At 42.2% G+C, this 13,927-nt stretch overlaps 1 protein-coding gene across 11 annotated transcripts in view; it reads left to right on the top strand.

The window, feature by feature from the left end:
* Window positions 1-12,228, top strand: part of BLNK (B cell linker) — a 271,319-nt gene extending 259,091 nt beyond the window's left edge. For all 11 annotated transcript variants that reach the window (XM_069753811.1, XM_069753810.1, XM_069753809.1 and 8 more), the window contains 3 exons: window positions 4,093-4,176; window positions 4,265-4,420; window positions 11,893-12,228. In XM_069753811.1, the coding sequence (XP_069609912.1) occupies window positions 4,093-4,176; window positions 4,265-4,420; window positions 11,893-12,012 (360 nt within the window). In that variant the 3' untranslated portion in view covers window positions 12,013-12,228. The remainder of the gene's footprint in view (window positions 1-4,092; window positions 4,177-4,264; window positions 4,421-11,892) is intronic.
* The last annotated feature ends 1,699 nt before the right edge of the window (window positions 12,229-13,927 follow it).

Raw genomic sequence — 13,927 nt, 5'->3', positions numbered from 1 at the left:
CCTGGCAAGTAGGGAGCAGACTGGAGAGCGCTGCTTATAGCGGCCTGTGATGTGTCAATGCAGCAGCACGTATTGGCTGTAATGTGACTTTGATAAGTACTAGTGATGAGCGTACGTGCTCTCATAAGGTGTTATCTGAGCATGCTCGGGTGCTAACCGACTGTCTTCAGCGTGCTCGAAAAATATGTTCCAGTCCCCGCGGCTGCATGTCTCACTGCTGTTCGACAGCAGCAACACATGTAGGGAACGTCTGTTTGTTACACAATCCCTGCTGTTGAACAGCCGTGAGACATGCAGCTGCAGGGACTGGAACATAATTTCCAAGCACACCGAAGTCACTCGGTTAGCACCCGAGCATGCTCAGATAACACCTTATCCAACCACGTTCATTCATCATTAATAAGAACATGTAAAATGCCATGGAATAAATGGCGCTATAATAATAATAACAAAATTGTAATTCGAGCAATTGTTGAATATATTAATTCAGGATAAAAATTAACTTCAAATACGAATGCTGTGTTTCAACCACATGGGTTACTATAACCGTGAGGCTACGTTCCGGCGATGAGTATTTACTACTCTTTGATGTTGTAGACTTTCTGCACCCAAAAGCTAAATTAGGTTACTCACACTTTTTTACAAGCGTTTCTATTGCATTTTTGACATTGCAGGTTGATGTGTCATGTTTTAGATAAAGCTGTTTTATTTTTAAGTGTTTTTTTTTTTAATTAATTTATTTGGTGTTTGACTTTGACACAACTTTTTTGATACAGTCATAATAAAAATAATTTCTATTTCTTTCTAAAGCGCCAACATATTCCGCAGCAGATACCAAGAGGTGTGAGGGCCCTGCTCAAACATTTTTACACCAGATTTCTGGTGTAAACTAATAAATGGACTACTTTTCTTGTGCATAATTGCATAAATTAATTAAATAAAAAGAGGACGAGACACTTAAAGAGATTGTTCGGGGCTTTAACATTGATGCCCTGTCCTTAGCTGTTCCCGGTGTCGACGGCGGCAGTAACTGCTCAGTTGTGGAGCTGCACAGCACAGATCTGTATAGTGGCTGCGGCCGGTACTGCACATCCACCCCCTATTCAAATCAAAAGGAGAGGGGTTCAGTACCGTAACTAAGCAGTTCCGGAACAGCTGATCGATGGGCGTGTGGTTGTCACACTCCACTAATTAAACATTCATGACCTATCCTACTTTTTTTTCTTTTTTCGGTCAAAATGGCCATGTGAGGGCTTGTTTTTTACAGGATCAGTTGTATGAAACTATTGGTTTTACCATATAGTGTATGGGGAAAACAGGAAACAAATTCAAAGTGAGGATAAACTGCAAAAAAAACTTCAATTCCACAATGGTTTTTTTTATTTATTTTTTCCCATGATCACTAAATAAACTGTCCTGCCATTATGATTCTCCAGGTCATTACGAGTGAAAAAATTTATTATTTTATATATTTTTAAAAACATTTTTTTCACTTTTTACTGGCTTCAATAGTCTCCACGGGAGACCAGAAGCTGAGATCTTCTGCTATGTGTAGCTAAAATGCTCATCTGCTATGATCGCAGTCACTGGGCGATTGACAGCGGCGTTTAACATGTTAACAGGCATGGGTGGATCGTGATTCCACCCGCGGCTGTTAAAGGCACATGTCAACTGATCTATTGCAGCATCTAGCAAATTAAACTGCTGGGAGCGGTGTGGGCAACACTCCTGGCAATGAGAGACAGGTGTCAGCTATAATGTTAGCTGAACATCTGGTGGCGATCACGTGCGAACTGCTTCTGTGAGCGCAAAATCGCCATGAAGTACCACGTACATCGTAGGTCGTGAACGGGTTAATGTGCCATCTTTTATTAGTATTGTTTTGGGGTGCATATACCTTTTTGGTAAGTTGGAAGGCAGGATGAATGAAAAGCAGCAGTTCTGGCACTGTTTTTCATTATGGCATTCAGTGTGCAGGGTTACAAATCATATTAATTTTATAGTTAGAGATGCAACAATACAAATTGTGTTTAGTGCTGTTTTTCCCCACAAAATTAAGCTTTATTTATTTTCCAAAATATTTAATACTTAGGACCGAGCCTAATAGTATACTAAAATGGCAGTTGGCCCCCCAGCTGCTACATCAACCTATTGGACTGCAGTCCTGGGGTCCTTCAGTAGGCCCCCAGCTACTACATCAACCTATTGGACTGCAGACCTGGGGTCCTTCAGTAGGCCCCCAGCTACTACATCAACATATTGTACTGCAGTCCTGGGGTCCTTCAGTAGGCTCCTAGTTGCTACACCAACCTATTGGACTGCAGTCCTGGGGTCCTTCAGTAGGCCCCCAGCTACTACATCAACCTATTGGACTGCAGACCTGGGGTCCTTCAGTAGGCCCCCAGCTACTACATCAACATATTGTACTGCAGTCCTGGGGTCCTTCAGTAGGCTCCTAGTTGCTACACCAACCTATTGGACTGCAGTCCTGGGGTCCTTCAGTAGGCCCCCAGCTACTACATCAACATATTGGACTGCAGTCCTGGGGTCCTTCAGTAGGCCCCCAGCTACTACATCAACATATTGGACTGCAGTCCTGGGGTCCTTCAGTAGGCTCCTAGTTGCTACACCAACCTATTGGACTGCAGTCCTGGGGTCCTTCAGTAGGCCTCCAGCTGCTACATCAACCTATTGGACTGCAGACCTGGGGTCCTTCAGTAGGCCCCTAGTTGCTACATCAACCTATTGGACTGCAGTCCTGGGGTCCTTCAGTAGGCCCCCAGCTGCTACAGCAACCTATTGGACTGCAGTCCTGGGGTCCTTCAGTAGGCTCCTAGTTGCTACACCAACCTATTGGACTGCAGTCCTGGGGTTCTTCAGTAGGCTCCTAGTTGCTCCACTAACATATTGGACTGCAGTCCTGGGGTCATTTAGTAGGCCCCCAGATGCTTCATCAACCTATTGGACTGCAGACCTGGGGTCCTTCCATAGGCCCCCAGCTGCTACATCAACCTATTGGACTGCAGACCTGGGGTCCTTCAGTAGGCCCCCAGCTGCTACATCAACCTATTGGACTGCAGACCTGGGGTCCTTCAGTAGGACCGCAGCTGCTACATCAACCTATTGGGCTGCAGACCTGGGGTCCTTCAGTAGGCCCCCAGCTGCTACATCAACCTATTCGACTGCAGACCTGCAGGGATCCTTCAGTAGGACCGCAGCTGCTACATCAACCTATTGGACTGCAGGCCTGGGGTCCTTCTGTAGGACCGCAGCTGCTACATCAACCTATTGGACTGCAGAATTGGCGTCCTTCCGTAGGCCCCTAGCTGCTACATCAACCTATTGGACTGCAGACCTGGGGTCCTTCCGTAGGACCGGAGCTGCTACATCAACCTTTTGACAGAGTAAGAACTGCGGCCGTCTGACCTGCGATAATGATTTTACCGCCAATCAGAAGCGGTGTTTGCGGCTTTGGAGAAATAAGCCATAAGGAAATATCTCAGATTAAAAAAAAAAGTAGAGGGAATCTGGATGGGAGAGAAGTGCACAAATAGGGCACTACTGTATGGAGCAATATAGGGATGAGCGATTTATGGTAGCGCCTACTTGTGGGGGTTGTGTGAGGACGCAACAATAACATAAGCCAAAAATACTGTAGCAGTTTACCAATTCAAAGATTAACAGGAGGCCACACTTGTGGGATAAATGGAGAGCATAAATAAGTTTTGGGGTTTTTGTTATTATTCACACCAACGCGTTTCGGGGCCGAAAACCAAGATATCACTTGAATTTTTTACCTTGATAATGGTGTCAAAACTCGGTGAGAATAAAGACCTTATTTATACTCTTCAAACCTCATTTATCCTGCAAGCACAGACCAAAGATCGGAATTGGTTAAAAAATTAATATTGTATTTAGACGATGCACTTTCTTATGCTTTTTTTATGCATATGGGGTGAAGAAGAGAGGTCTCGCTCTATTTGATTTCATTTTTAGCGGTAATGTGGTGTACCCAAGCACTAGCATGCCTCATGATATCAGTCACACTGTGATGTAAGCACAATTAATGCTGTATGGATTTTTGTGTTGCAGGATGCCGAGGTCTTGAATAAAGACTGGTACGTTTCATCGTGTGACCGACAGAAAGCAGAGGATGCTCTGACTGCTACCTCCAAGGTATCGCCGCTACCTTTGGTTTTTAAGATTCTAAGTAACAATAATAATTATGAAAATTATTACAAGAAGGGTTTTTTGTTTTCAATAGGATGGATCTTTCCTAGTGAGGAAAAGCAGTAGACAAGACTCCAGTCATCCATTCACCCTAGTAGTATTTTACAAAAGACGAGTGTATAATATTCCAGTGCGATATATTGAGGCTACACGACAGTATGCTCTGGGGAGTGAGAAAAGTGGAGAAGAGGTAAAAAAAAAATCTACTATAATATACTGTATACGTTCTTTTATTAGAGTGATACTAACAAGTCTAAAGAAGACCTATCAATTGCTCCAAAAATGAGTTACCATATTTTGCAGACTATAAGACGCCCCCCAAATTTTGAGGGGAAAAATAGGAAAACATTTTTTTTTTATAAAATGGTGATGTGTCTCATAGTACACTTTTATAGTAGCTTACCAAGGGCAAAAAAGAGTGGTGGAGCGGGATCCCAGAAGGCAGAGTCGCTGCTGCGGGAAGCTGGCAGCAAAGACAGAAGCAGGGCAATGTTATAGTCCTCAGGCTGGGGAGAAGGGGGTGTTCGAGGTCAAGGCTTTTACAAAATGTCAGGAGTTCCTGCACTTCCCATCCTTTTCACTCAGATGGACTTCAGGAAAATGGTCGCCGGAGGCAGCGCATGTGTAGATTGAGATCTTGGGAGCTGATATCTCCATCTACGCATGCGCCGCCTCCGGCGGCCATTTTCCAGAGGTCCACCGCAGTGAAAAGGATGGTAAGTGTGGGGTCTCCTGACATTTTTTGAAAGCCCAAGTACTGCCACAGACTCTCACCACCAAACAAACACCCCCTCCTCCCAGCCTGGGTCCTGCAGCATCGCCCCCCACTCCTGCCTCCTTCACTGTTGCCAGCTTCTTGCAGCAGCAATCCCGCTAGCTGGGACCCTGTTCAACCGCAGCCACCCCCCAGTAAGTTACATTTGGATTATAAAACGCACCCCCATTTTCCCCCCAAAATCCAAAAAATACAGTAAATACCTGGTAGAAATCTCTGAGCTTATTTTATTCAGATGCTTTTTTTTCCATTTTAGGTTGCATTGCTCCATTGCAGAAATAATTGTTGCTCTTGGAGCACAATATGTGAAATCTCTGCTTGTAGTGCAACTGTGCATTTCTTCAGCATCTTCTATGAGGTGTGTGCTTTCACCTCTCCCTCCCAGACCCTGTCAGTCAAAACTCAACAGCATTTGAGACTGCTAGATCAATTGCCTAGCTGTGATTGGCAGCATCCAGGATGGAGTGGTGACAGCACTTGCCCCCAGAGAAAACTCTGAAGAAATGGCCAATTGCACTACAAGGAAAGATTTCACATACTGCTCTTCAAAAGCAACAAATGTGAATATCTCTGCAATGGAGGCATGAAGCTCAAAATGGAAAAAAAAGTGGCAGAGTCATGAGCGAGCACTCAGGGATTTAGGTCATGTTGGTCCTCTCATGAATAGTCTACTCTTCCTAGTGAACAGTAATAGTACCATGCAGTGTCCACTTAATAGAATAGGGACCCACTAAAATGAGGTCACTGTAACGTGGCAGTGGGCTTTTACATCTTGAACAAACTATTGAAGGGTTTGTCTAGAATATGATATTGATGTCCTATGTTTATGATAGGTAATATCAGATTTGCCGGTTCAGACACTCGGCACCCCCAATGATCAGTTGTTATTAGCTCAGGCTCATCCATATCCTACAGGTCCTTCTCAAAAAATTAGCATATAGTGTTAAATTTCATTATTTACCATAATGTAATGATTACAATTAAACTTTCATATATTATAGATTCATTATCCACCAACTGAAATTTGTCAGGTCTTTTATTGTTTTAATACTGATGATTTTGGCATACAACTCCTGATAACCCAAAAAACCTGTCTCAATAAATTAGCATGTTTCACCCATCCAATCAAATAAAAGTGTTTTTTAATAACAAACAAAAAAAACAACAAATAATAATGTTCAGTTATGCACTCAATACTTGGTCGGGAATCCTTTGGCAGAAATGACTGCTTCAATGCGGCGTGGCATGGAGGCAATCAGCCTGTGACACTGCTGAGATGTTATGGAGGCCCAGGATGCTTCAATAGCGGCCTTAAGCTCATCCAGAGTGTTGGGTCTTGCGTCTCTCTCAACTTTCTCTTCACAATATCCCACAGATTCTCTATGGGGTTCAGGTCAGGAGAGTTGGCAGGCCAATTGAGCACAGTAATACCATGGTCAGTAAACCATTTACCAGTGGTTTTGGCACTGTGAGCAGGTGCCAGGTCGTGCTGAAAAATGAAATCTTCATCTCCATAAAGCATTTCAGCCGATGGAAGCATGAAGTGCTCCAAAATCTCCTGATAGCTAGCTGCATTGACCCTGCCCTTGATGAAACACAGTGGACCAACACCAGCAGCTGACATGGCACCCCACACCATCACTGACTGTGGGTACTTGACACTGGACTTCAAGCATTTTGGCATTTCCTTCTCCCCAGTCTTCCTCCAGACTCTGGCACCTTGATTTCCGAATGACATGCAAAATTTGCTTTCATCAGAAAAAAGTACTTGGGACCACTTAGCAACAGTCCAGTGCTGCTTCTCTGTAGCCCAGGTCAGGCGCCTCTGCCGCTGTTTATGGTTCAAAAGTGGCTTTACCTGGGGAATGCGGCACCTGTAGCCCATTTCCTGCACACGCCTGTGCACGGTGGCTCTGGATGTTTCCACACCAGACTCAGTCCACTGCTTCCTCAGGTTCCCCAAGGTCTGGAATCTGTCCTTCTCCACAATCTTCCTCAGGGTCCGGTCTCCTCTTCTCGTTGTACAGCGTTTTCTGCCACATTGTTTCCTTCCAACAGACTTACCATTGAGGTGCCTTGATACAGCACTCTGGGAACAGCCTATTTGTTGAGAAATTTCGGGTGTCAATGATGGCCTTCTTGACATCTGTCAGGTCGCTAGTCTTACCCATGATGGGGGTTTTGAGTAATGAACCAGGCAGGGAGTTTATAAAAGCCTCAGGTATCTTTTGCATGTGTTTAGAGTTAATTAGTTGATTCAGAAGATTAGGGTAATAGGTCGTTTAGAGAACCTTTTCTTGATATGCTAATTTATTGAGACAGGTTTTTTGGGTTATCAGGAGTTGTATGCCAAAATCATCAGTATTAAAACAATAAAAGACCTGACAAATTTCAGTTGGTGGATAATGAATCTATAATATATGAAAGTTTAATTGTAATCATTACATTATGGTAAATAATGAAATTTAACACTATATGCTAATTTTTTGAGAAGGACCTGTATATCGGGAGGACAACCACTTCACTAAGAACCTCAGGATAATTTTGAAAAACATGTAATACTAGGATGGGTGGTAATTATTTTATTTTTTTCGACTGTTATGGTATAATACAGGATCAGACCCTTTATATTTTATTTCATGTAGTGTTGACAGTGGATAATTATGCCTCCATAAATGGATAGTTGAGTAGTTTTTATGGTTGAAGGTAGACATAAGTCCATGGAGTTCAATCTACACTGTGTGCAGAATTATTAGGCAAGTTGTATTTTAGAGGATTATTTTTATTATTGATCAACAACTATGTTCTCAATCAACCCAAAAGACTCATAAATATCAAAGCTTAATATTTTTGGAAGTTGCAGTGGGTTTTTTTTTTTTTTAGATTTGGCCATCTTAGGAGGATATCTGTTTGTGCAGGTAATCATTACTGTGCAGAATTATTAGGCAACTTAATAAAAACCAATAGGTAAACATATAGCCCCAGCCCATTCTCCTACACATAGGGTGGGCAACACTCCATCAAATATGTAAACCTACTGACCAGTTGGGCATTAAACCAAATGAAATCAAGAAGTGTCTTTTGCTTTTTAATTAAAAAGTATTATTTATGGAAAAAATCTATTGATACAGAGTCACACTCCGGATATACGCATTTCATATGGTTTCTCCTTGTGCTCCTCATTAGTATGTCAGAATAGACAATTTATTTTAAGTAGTTATTTTTAGAACAATAGATTTTTTCCAGAAATAATACTAGGTGAAACATAAATGTCCTTTATAATGTTTGCAAGTAGTATATAATGATTATATGAGTAGCCAATACATTTTTTTCCAAACCGAGCTTTTTTGATATTTGCATGCACATGTTTCAGCTGACCTTCAAGCGTTAATAGTCACTGGTGTAGAAGCACTATTTTATTGTTATGTGTATTTTAATATACCGTATTTTTCGCTTTGTAAGACGCTCCGGATTATAAGACGCACCCCAAATTTTGAGGAGAAAAATAGGAAAAAACTTTTTTTAATAAATTGGTGGGGCGTCTTATCCATGCATCTTATTACTTACCAGGGGTTGTGGTTGCGGTGGATCAGGGTCCCAGGATCGTTGCTTGAGGCAGGGATGAGGGGGTCTGCAGGGGGGCTTCTGTACTGCAGGGGGCTCCTGTGCTGCAGGCTGGGATGAGGGGGTCTGCAGGGGGGCTCCTGTGCTGCAGGCTGGGATGAGGGGGTCTGCAGGGGGGCTCCGCTGCTGCAGGAGGCTCCTGTGCTTCAGGCTGGGATGAGGGAGTCTGCAGGGGGCTCCTGTGCTGCAGGCTGGGATGAGGGGGTCTGCAGGGGGGCTCCGGTGCTGCAAGGTTGTCCCCGGTGCTGCGGGGGGCTCTGGCGACATTTTGTGAAAGACCATAGCCCCCCGGCACTTCGTCCATGCGTTCCTGTATGATTGACTCTGGGAAAATGGCCGCCGGAATCTCGAGAGATGAGATCTCAGCGCTGAAATCTCATCTCCCGAGATTCCGGCGGCCATTTTCCCGGAGTCAGTCATACAGGAACGCATGGACGAACTGCCGGGGGGCTCTGGTCTTTCACAAAATGTCGCCAGAGCCCCCCGCAGCACCAGAGCCTCCAGCATCACCCGGGGCAGCAGCGGTGGCGGGCGAGGTGACAGCAGTGGCGGGTGGCAGCGGCGGCGGACACCCCCTCATCCCAGCCTGTAACGGTAAGTGGTATATCCGCTTTGTAAGACGCACCCCCATTTCCCCCCCAAATTTGGGGGAAATAAAGTGCGTCTTACAAAGTGGAAAATACGGTATGTAAATAAAGGCTATTTTTTTAATTAAAAAGCAAAAGACACTTCTTGATTTCATTTGGTTTAATTCCCAAATGGTCAGCATGTTTACTTAATAAAAAACAAATATATTCCCATCTCACTCGTTTATTTTCAACAGGTAAACCAACATAACTGCACAAAATTTAGAAATAAACATTTCTGACATGTAAAAACAAAACCGCAAAAAATGAGTGACCAATATAGCCACCTTTCTTTATGACGACACTCAGCAGCCTCCATCCATAGATTCTGTCCGTTGCTTGATCTGTTTATGATCAACATTACGTGCAGCAGCCACCACAGCCTCCCAGACACTGTTCCGAGAGGTGGACTGTTTTCCCTCCCTGTAGATCTCACATTTTATGAGTGACCACAGGTTCTCTATGGGGTTCAGATCACGTGAACAAGGGGGCCATTATTTTTTTTTTTGAGACCTTTACTGGCCAGTCATGCTGTGGAGTAGTTGGAGGCATGTGAGGAGCATTGTCCTGCATGAAAATCATGTTTTTTCTTGAATGATACCGACTTCCTCCTGTACCACTGCTAGAAGAAGTTGTCTTCTAGAAACTGGCAGTAGATCTGGGAGTTGAGCTTCATGCCATCCTCAACCCGAAAAGGTCCCACAAGTTCATCTTTGATGATACCAGCCCATACCAGTACCCCACCTCCACCTTGCTGGCGTCTGAGTCATCAGTCCATAAAACCTTTGAAAAGTCAGTCTTAAGATATTTCTTGGCCCAGTCTTGACGTTTTATCTTATGTTTCTTGTTCAAAGGTGGTCGTTTTTCAGCCTTCCTTACCTTGGCCATGTCCCTGAGTATCGCACACCTTGTGCTTTTTGTTACTCCAGTATCATTGCAGCTCTGAAATATGGCCAAACTGGTGGCAAATGGCATCTTGGCAGCTTCACGCTTGATTTTCCTCAATTCATGGGCCATTATTTTGCGCCTTTTTTGCCCAACATGCTTCTTGCGACCCTGTTGGCTATTTGCCATGAAACGCTTGATTGTTCGGTGATCACGCTTCAAAAGTTTGGCAATTTCAAGACTGCTGCATCCCTCTGCAAGACATCTCACAATTTTGGACTTTACAGACCCATCAAATCTCTCTTCTGACCCATTTTGCCAAAGGAAAGGAAGTTGCCTAATAATTAAGCACACCTTATATAGAGTTTTGATGTCATTAGACAACACCCCTCCTCATTACAGAGATGCACATCACCTGATTTACTTAATTGGTAGTTGGCTCTCAAGCCTGAACAGCTTGGAGTAGGACAACATGTATAAAAAGTATCATATGATCAAAATACAACTTGCCTAATAATTCTGCACATAGTGTATACTCTGACTTGTTGATCCAAAGGAAGAGAAAAACCCCATAATGCAGATTCTAATTTTCCCATATATGTATGATATATATGTATCACTCCACATACAGCAATCAGACTAGTTCCCTAAACCAATATCCCATCAATGAATCTGATGCCCATACTCTGTAACATTATATTAAAAAAAAAAAAAGAACATAAAGGCCTTTTTTTTATTAATTGAGCATTACAACATTTGTAGCAAATAGTTTCATGTTCTCAGTGCTTGTACAGTAAAGAATCTGTGATGTTAAAGGTGATGTCCAGTCCAGATCAATACGTCTGCAGTCATTATGTGTGTCTGCAGACTTATGAATCCCCCCAGGGCATGCACTGTATGCTGCGGGAAATCGCTGGTTCAGAACCGGGACTGGAGAGTATGTATGAGTTATACATACTCCCGTCCAGTGGGCATGGCCATGTTCCATACACTTGTATGGAGCAAGGCCTCATCCCATCTAGTGACACGTCCAGCCAGTAGGCATGGCTGACTAGAGGGTGCAGCCTCTATACAAGTGTATGGAGAGCGAGGCCGTGCCCACTGCCCGGGAGAATGTATAACTCATACATACCCAGGTCTGAAACCGTGGAATCCCGCAACACATAGTGCATGCAAGGGTGGGATTCATAAGTCTGCAGTAACACAGAGTGACTGCAGACGTATTGGTTTTGACCGAACAACCGCTTTTATAAAACTCTATTTCCTTATTTGCCCCCCCTATCATTGTTGCAAGCCTAGGTACAAAAACATTATCACAAAGATTTCTCTACTGTATTTGAACCTTGTAACAAGTTTGCCTCCTAGGCCTTGGCTTTTCTAAAATGAATAGCCCGAAGTTTGATCATATGTTTTGACACTGCTTTCCTTCCGTTCTCTTACTAACGCTCCTTGCACCCGCTCTAGTGCAGGGTTAATTCATTTTAGAAATAAGCAGGAAGCAGGCATTTAATCTAGTTAATAACCTAATGTTATTACCAGATCTTCGTCAATGTCCTCCTTTGTAGAGTGCCCTCCTCATACTTGCTACAGTCTAATTCACAAACCACGCAGCATTTCACAATACAGAGCTCAGATAAGATACAAGTATTTACTGAAAAATGCATGTCCAGAAAATAGAAGATCTGGTTTTGCTTTGAATTCACAATCATACATGCCATTTTAATATCCGATACGTTTTCTTCTTCTATACAGAAATTCAATAGTGTGGCGCAAATTATTGAAAATCACCGTCAAACCCCTCTTGTGCTAATTGACAGCCACAACAATACAAAAGACTCAACAAGGTTAAAACAGGCAGTAAGGATCCCTTAAGCTATTTGCAAAATCGTCACTTCACGTTATGGTTGAAAAGTCGAAAAGAAAAGCGGCAAAGGATTTATTTGTGAATCTGGAAATTTAATCGGCAACTTTAATCGACATACAGTCCGTACCCGTTGTGAGCGAAGACATCCCATACAACCTCTGTTCCTGTATATACTTTATATATTATATTAATTTTGTGTGCACAATAAATTCAATTCAAGACAATCCATGAGTTTTATTGCTTTATTAAGAAAAGAAGCCATGTTGGATTTACATGATATTTTCTTCATCGTTAACATCTATAACCAAATCTAGAATTCTACTATGTATTGTCAGGGTGCAATGTATCATATGATAAAAAGAACACAGTACCTACAGTCAAATATGGTGGAGGTTCAAAGATATTTTGGGGTTGTTTTGCTGTCTCTGGCGCTGGGTGACTGTGTGCAAGGTATCATGAAATCTGAAGATTAGCAAAGGATTTTGGGTCAAAATGTAGAACACTATGTCAGAAAGCTGGGTTTACTTCCTAGGTCATGGGTCTTCCAGCAGGACGATGACCCCAAACATACTTCAAGAAACACCTAGAAATGGAAGGAAATAAAGCGCTGGAGGGTTCTGAGGTGGCCATCAATGAGTCCTGATCTAAATCACATTGATCACCTGCGGAGAGATCTTAAAATTGCTGTTGGGAGAAGACACCTTCAAATAGGAGAGACCTGGAGCAGTTCGCAAAAGAAGAGTGGTCCAAAATTCCATTTGAGAGGTGTAAGAAGCTTGTTGATGGTTATAGGAAGCGATTGATTGCAGTAATTTATTCCAAAGGCTGTGCAACTAATTATTAAGTTGAGGGTGCTGTTTTGTTTGGCCCATATTTGAGGTTTTGCGTGAAATGATGTCCAATTTTGCCTTTTTTCTTTGTTTTATTTTGTGTTGCTCCAATACACATAAATGAAATAGAAATCTGTAAAACAAAATAACTGCAACAATTTTTGGGGAGAAATACTTCATTTTCTGAAACAATTTCAAGGGTGCCAATACTTTCGGCCATGACTGTATTTGACAGAACGTTAAAAAAAGCATATGACGTAGGGTGCTAGTACAGCATGTAGTCTGCCTGCACAATTGAACTGAGATTATCTGGAAAATAATGATGACAAAAAAATGTAATCAACCATGAACAAAATATTATAATTAATTAAACTCATTCAGGTGAAAAAAAATACATGATATTGTATATTTTATTGGGACGTAGTAAAAATTCCTCAGATTACACATCAAGACCTATGTGTTATTTATTATTGATCGTCTATTAAACAAAAATCTGGAACAATAATAATGATGATGACAAACATCAGAAACAATGAACACTTTACCAATTTATTCTTTACATATTGTGAAAACATGGCACAAACGAATCTGCTGCATGCTTTTCTATGCATTTTCCATCAAATATGATCAAGGTGTGATAAACACAGCCCATTGCCTCTCATTTTCTTTAAAATGTGTGTTTTGGTATCCAAATCATGATTGTGATTGCGTGTCTGCTCGTCACAGGATCTGCATTATTTTCATGAATCTTAAAATGGCATTAACCAATCACATTTAGATTTCGATATTCAAACCAATAATCCGAATGTATGAGTAAACCCATTTCGAATTTCCACTCAATGATGGGTATCAGAGTGTTTCCGTTACGCTGTTGCCCATAAAAATATTGACAATAACATAATTTATTGTTCTCATACTTTTTATTTCCTTACTCATCGTCCTCGTACGCGCCAGCAACTGGTTCGTTTTGAAACCATTTTAAACTGGAATTTATTCAGGAAATTCTCCAGTTCCTAAAGTCATAAAACATCATAGAAACAAGAAATGTCAAGATTATTTCCTGCTTGTGAAAAAAATGCCATAAAAATAATTC

Source organism: Ranitomeya imitator, chromosome 2, assembly GCF_032444005.1.
Source record: "Ranitomeya imitator isolate aRanImi1 chromosome 2, aRanImi1.pri, whole genome shotgun sequence".
NCBI classification, from domain to species: Eukaryota; Metazoa; Chordata; class Amphibia; order Anura; family Dendrobatidae; genus Ranitomeya; species Ranitomeya imitator.
This window is presented reverse-complemented; position numbering and strand designations above follow the sequence as displayed.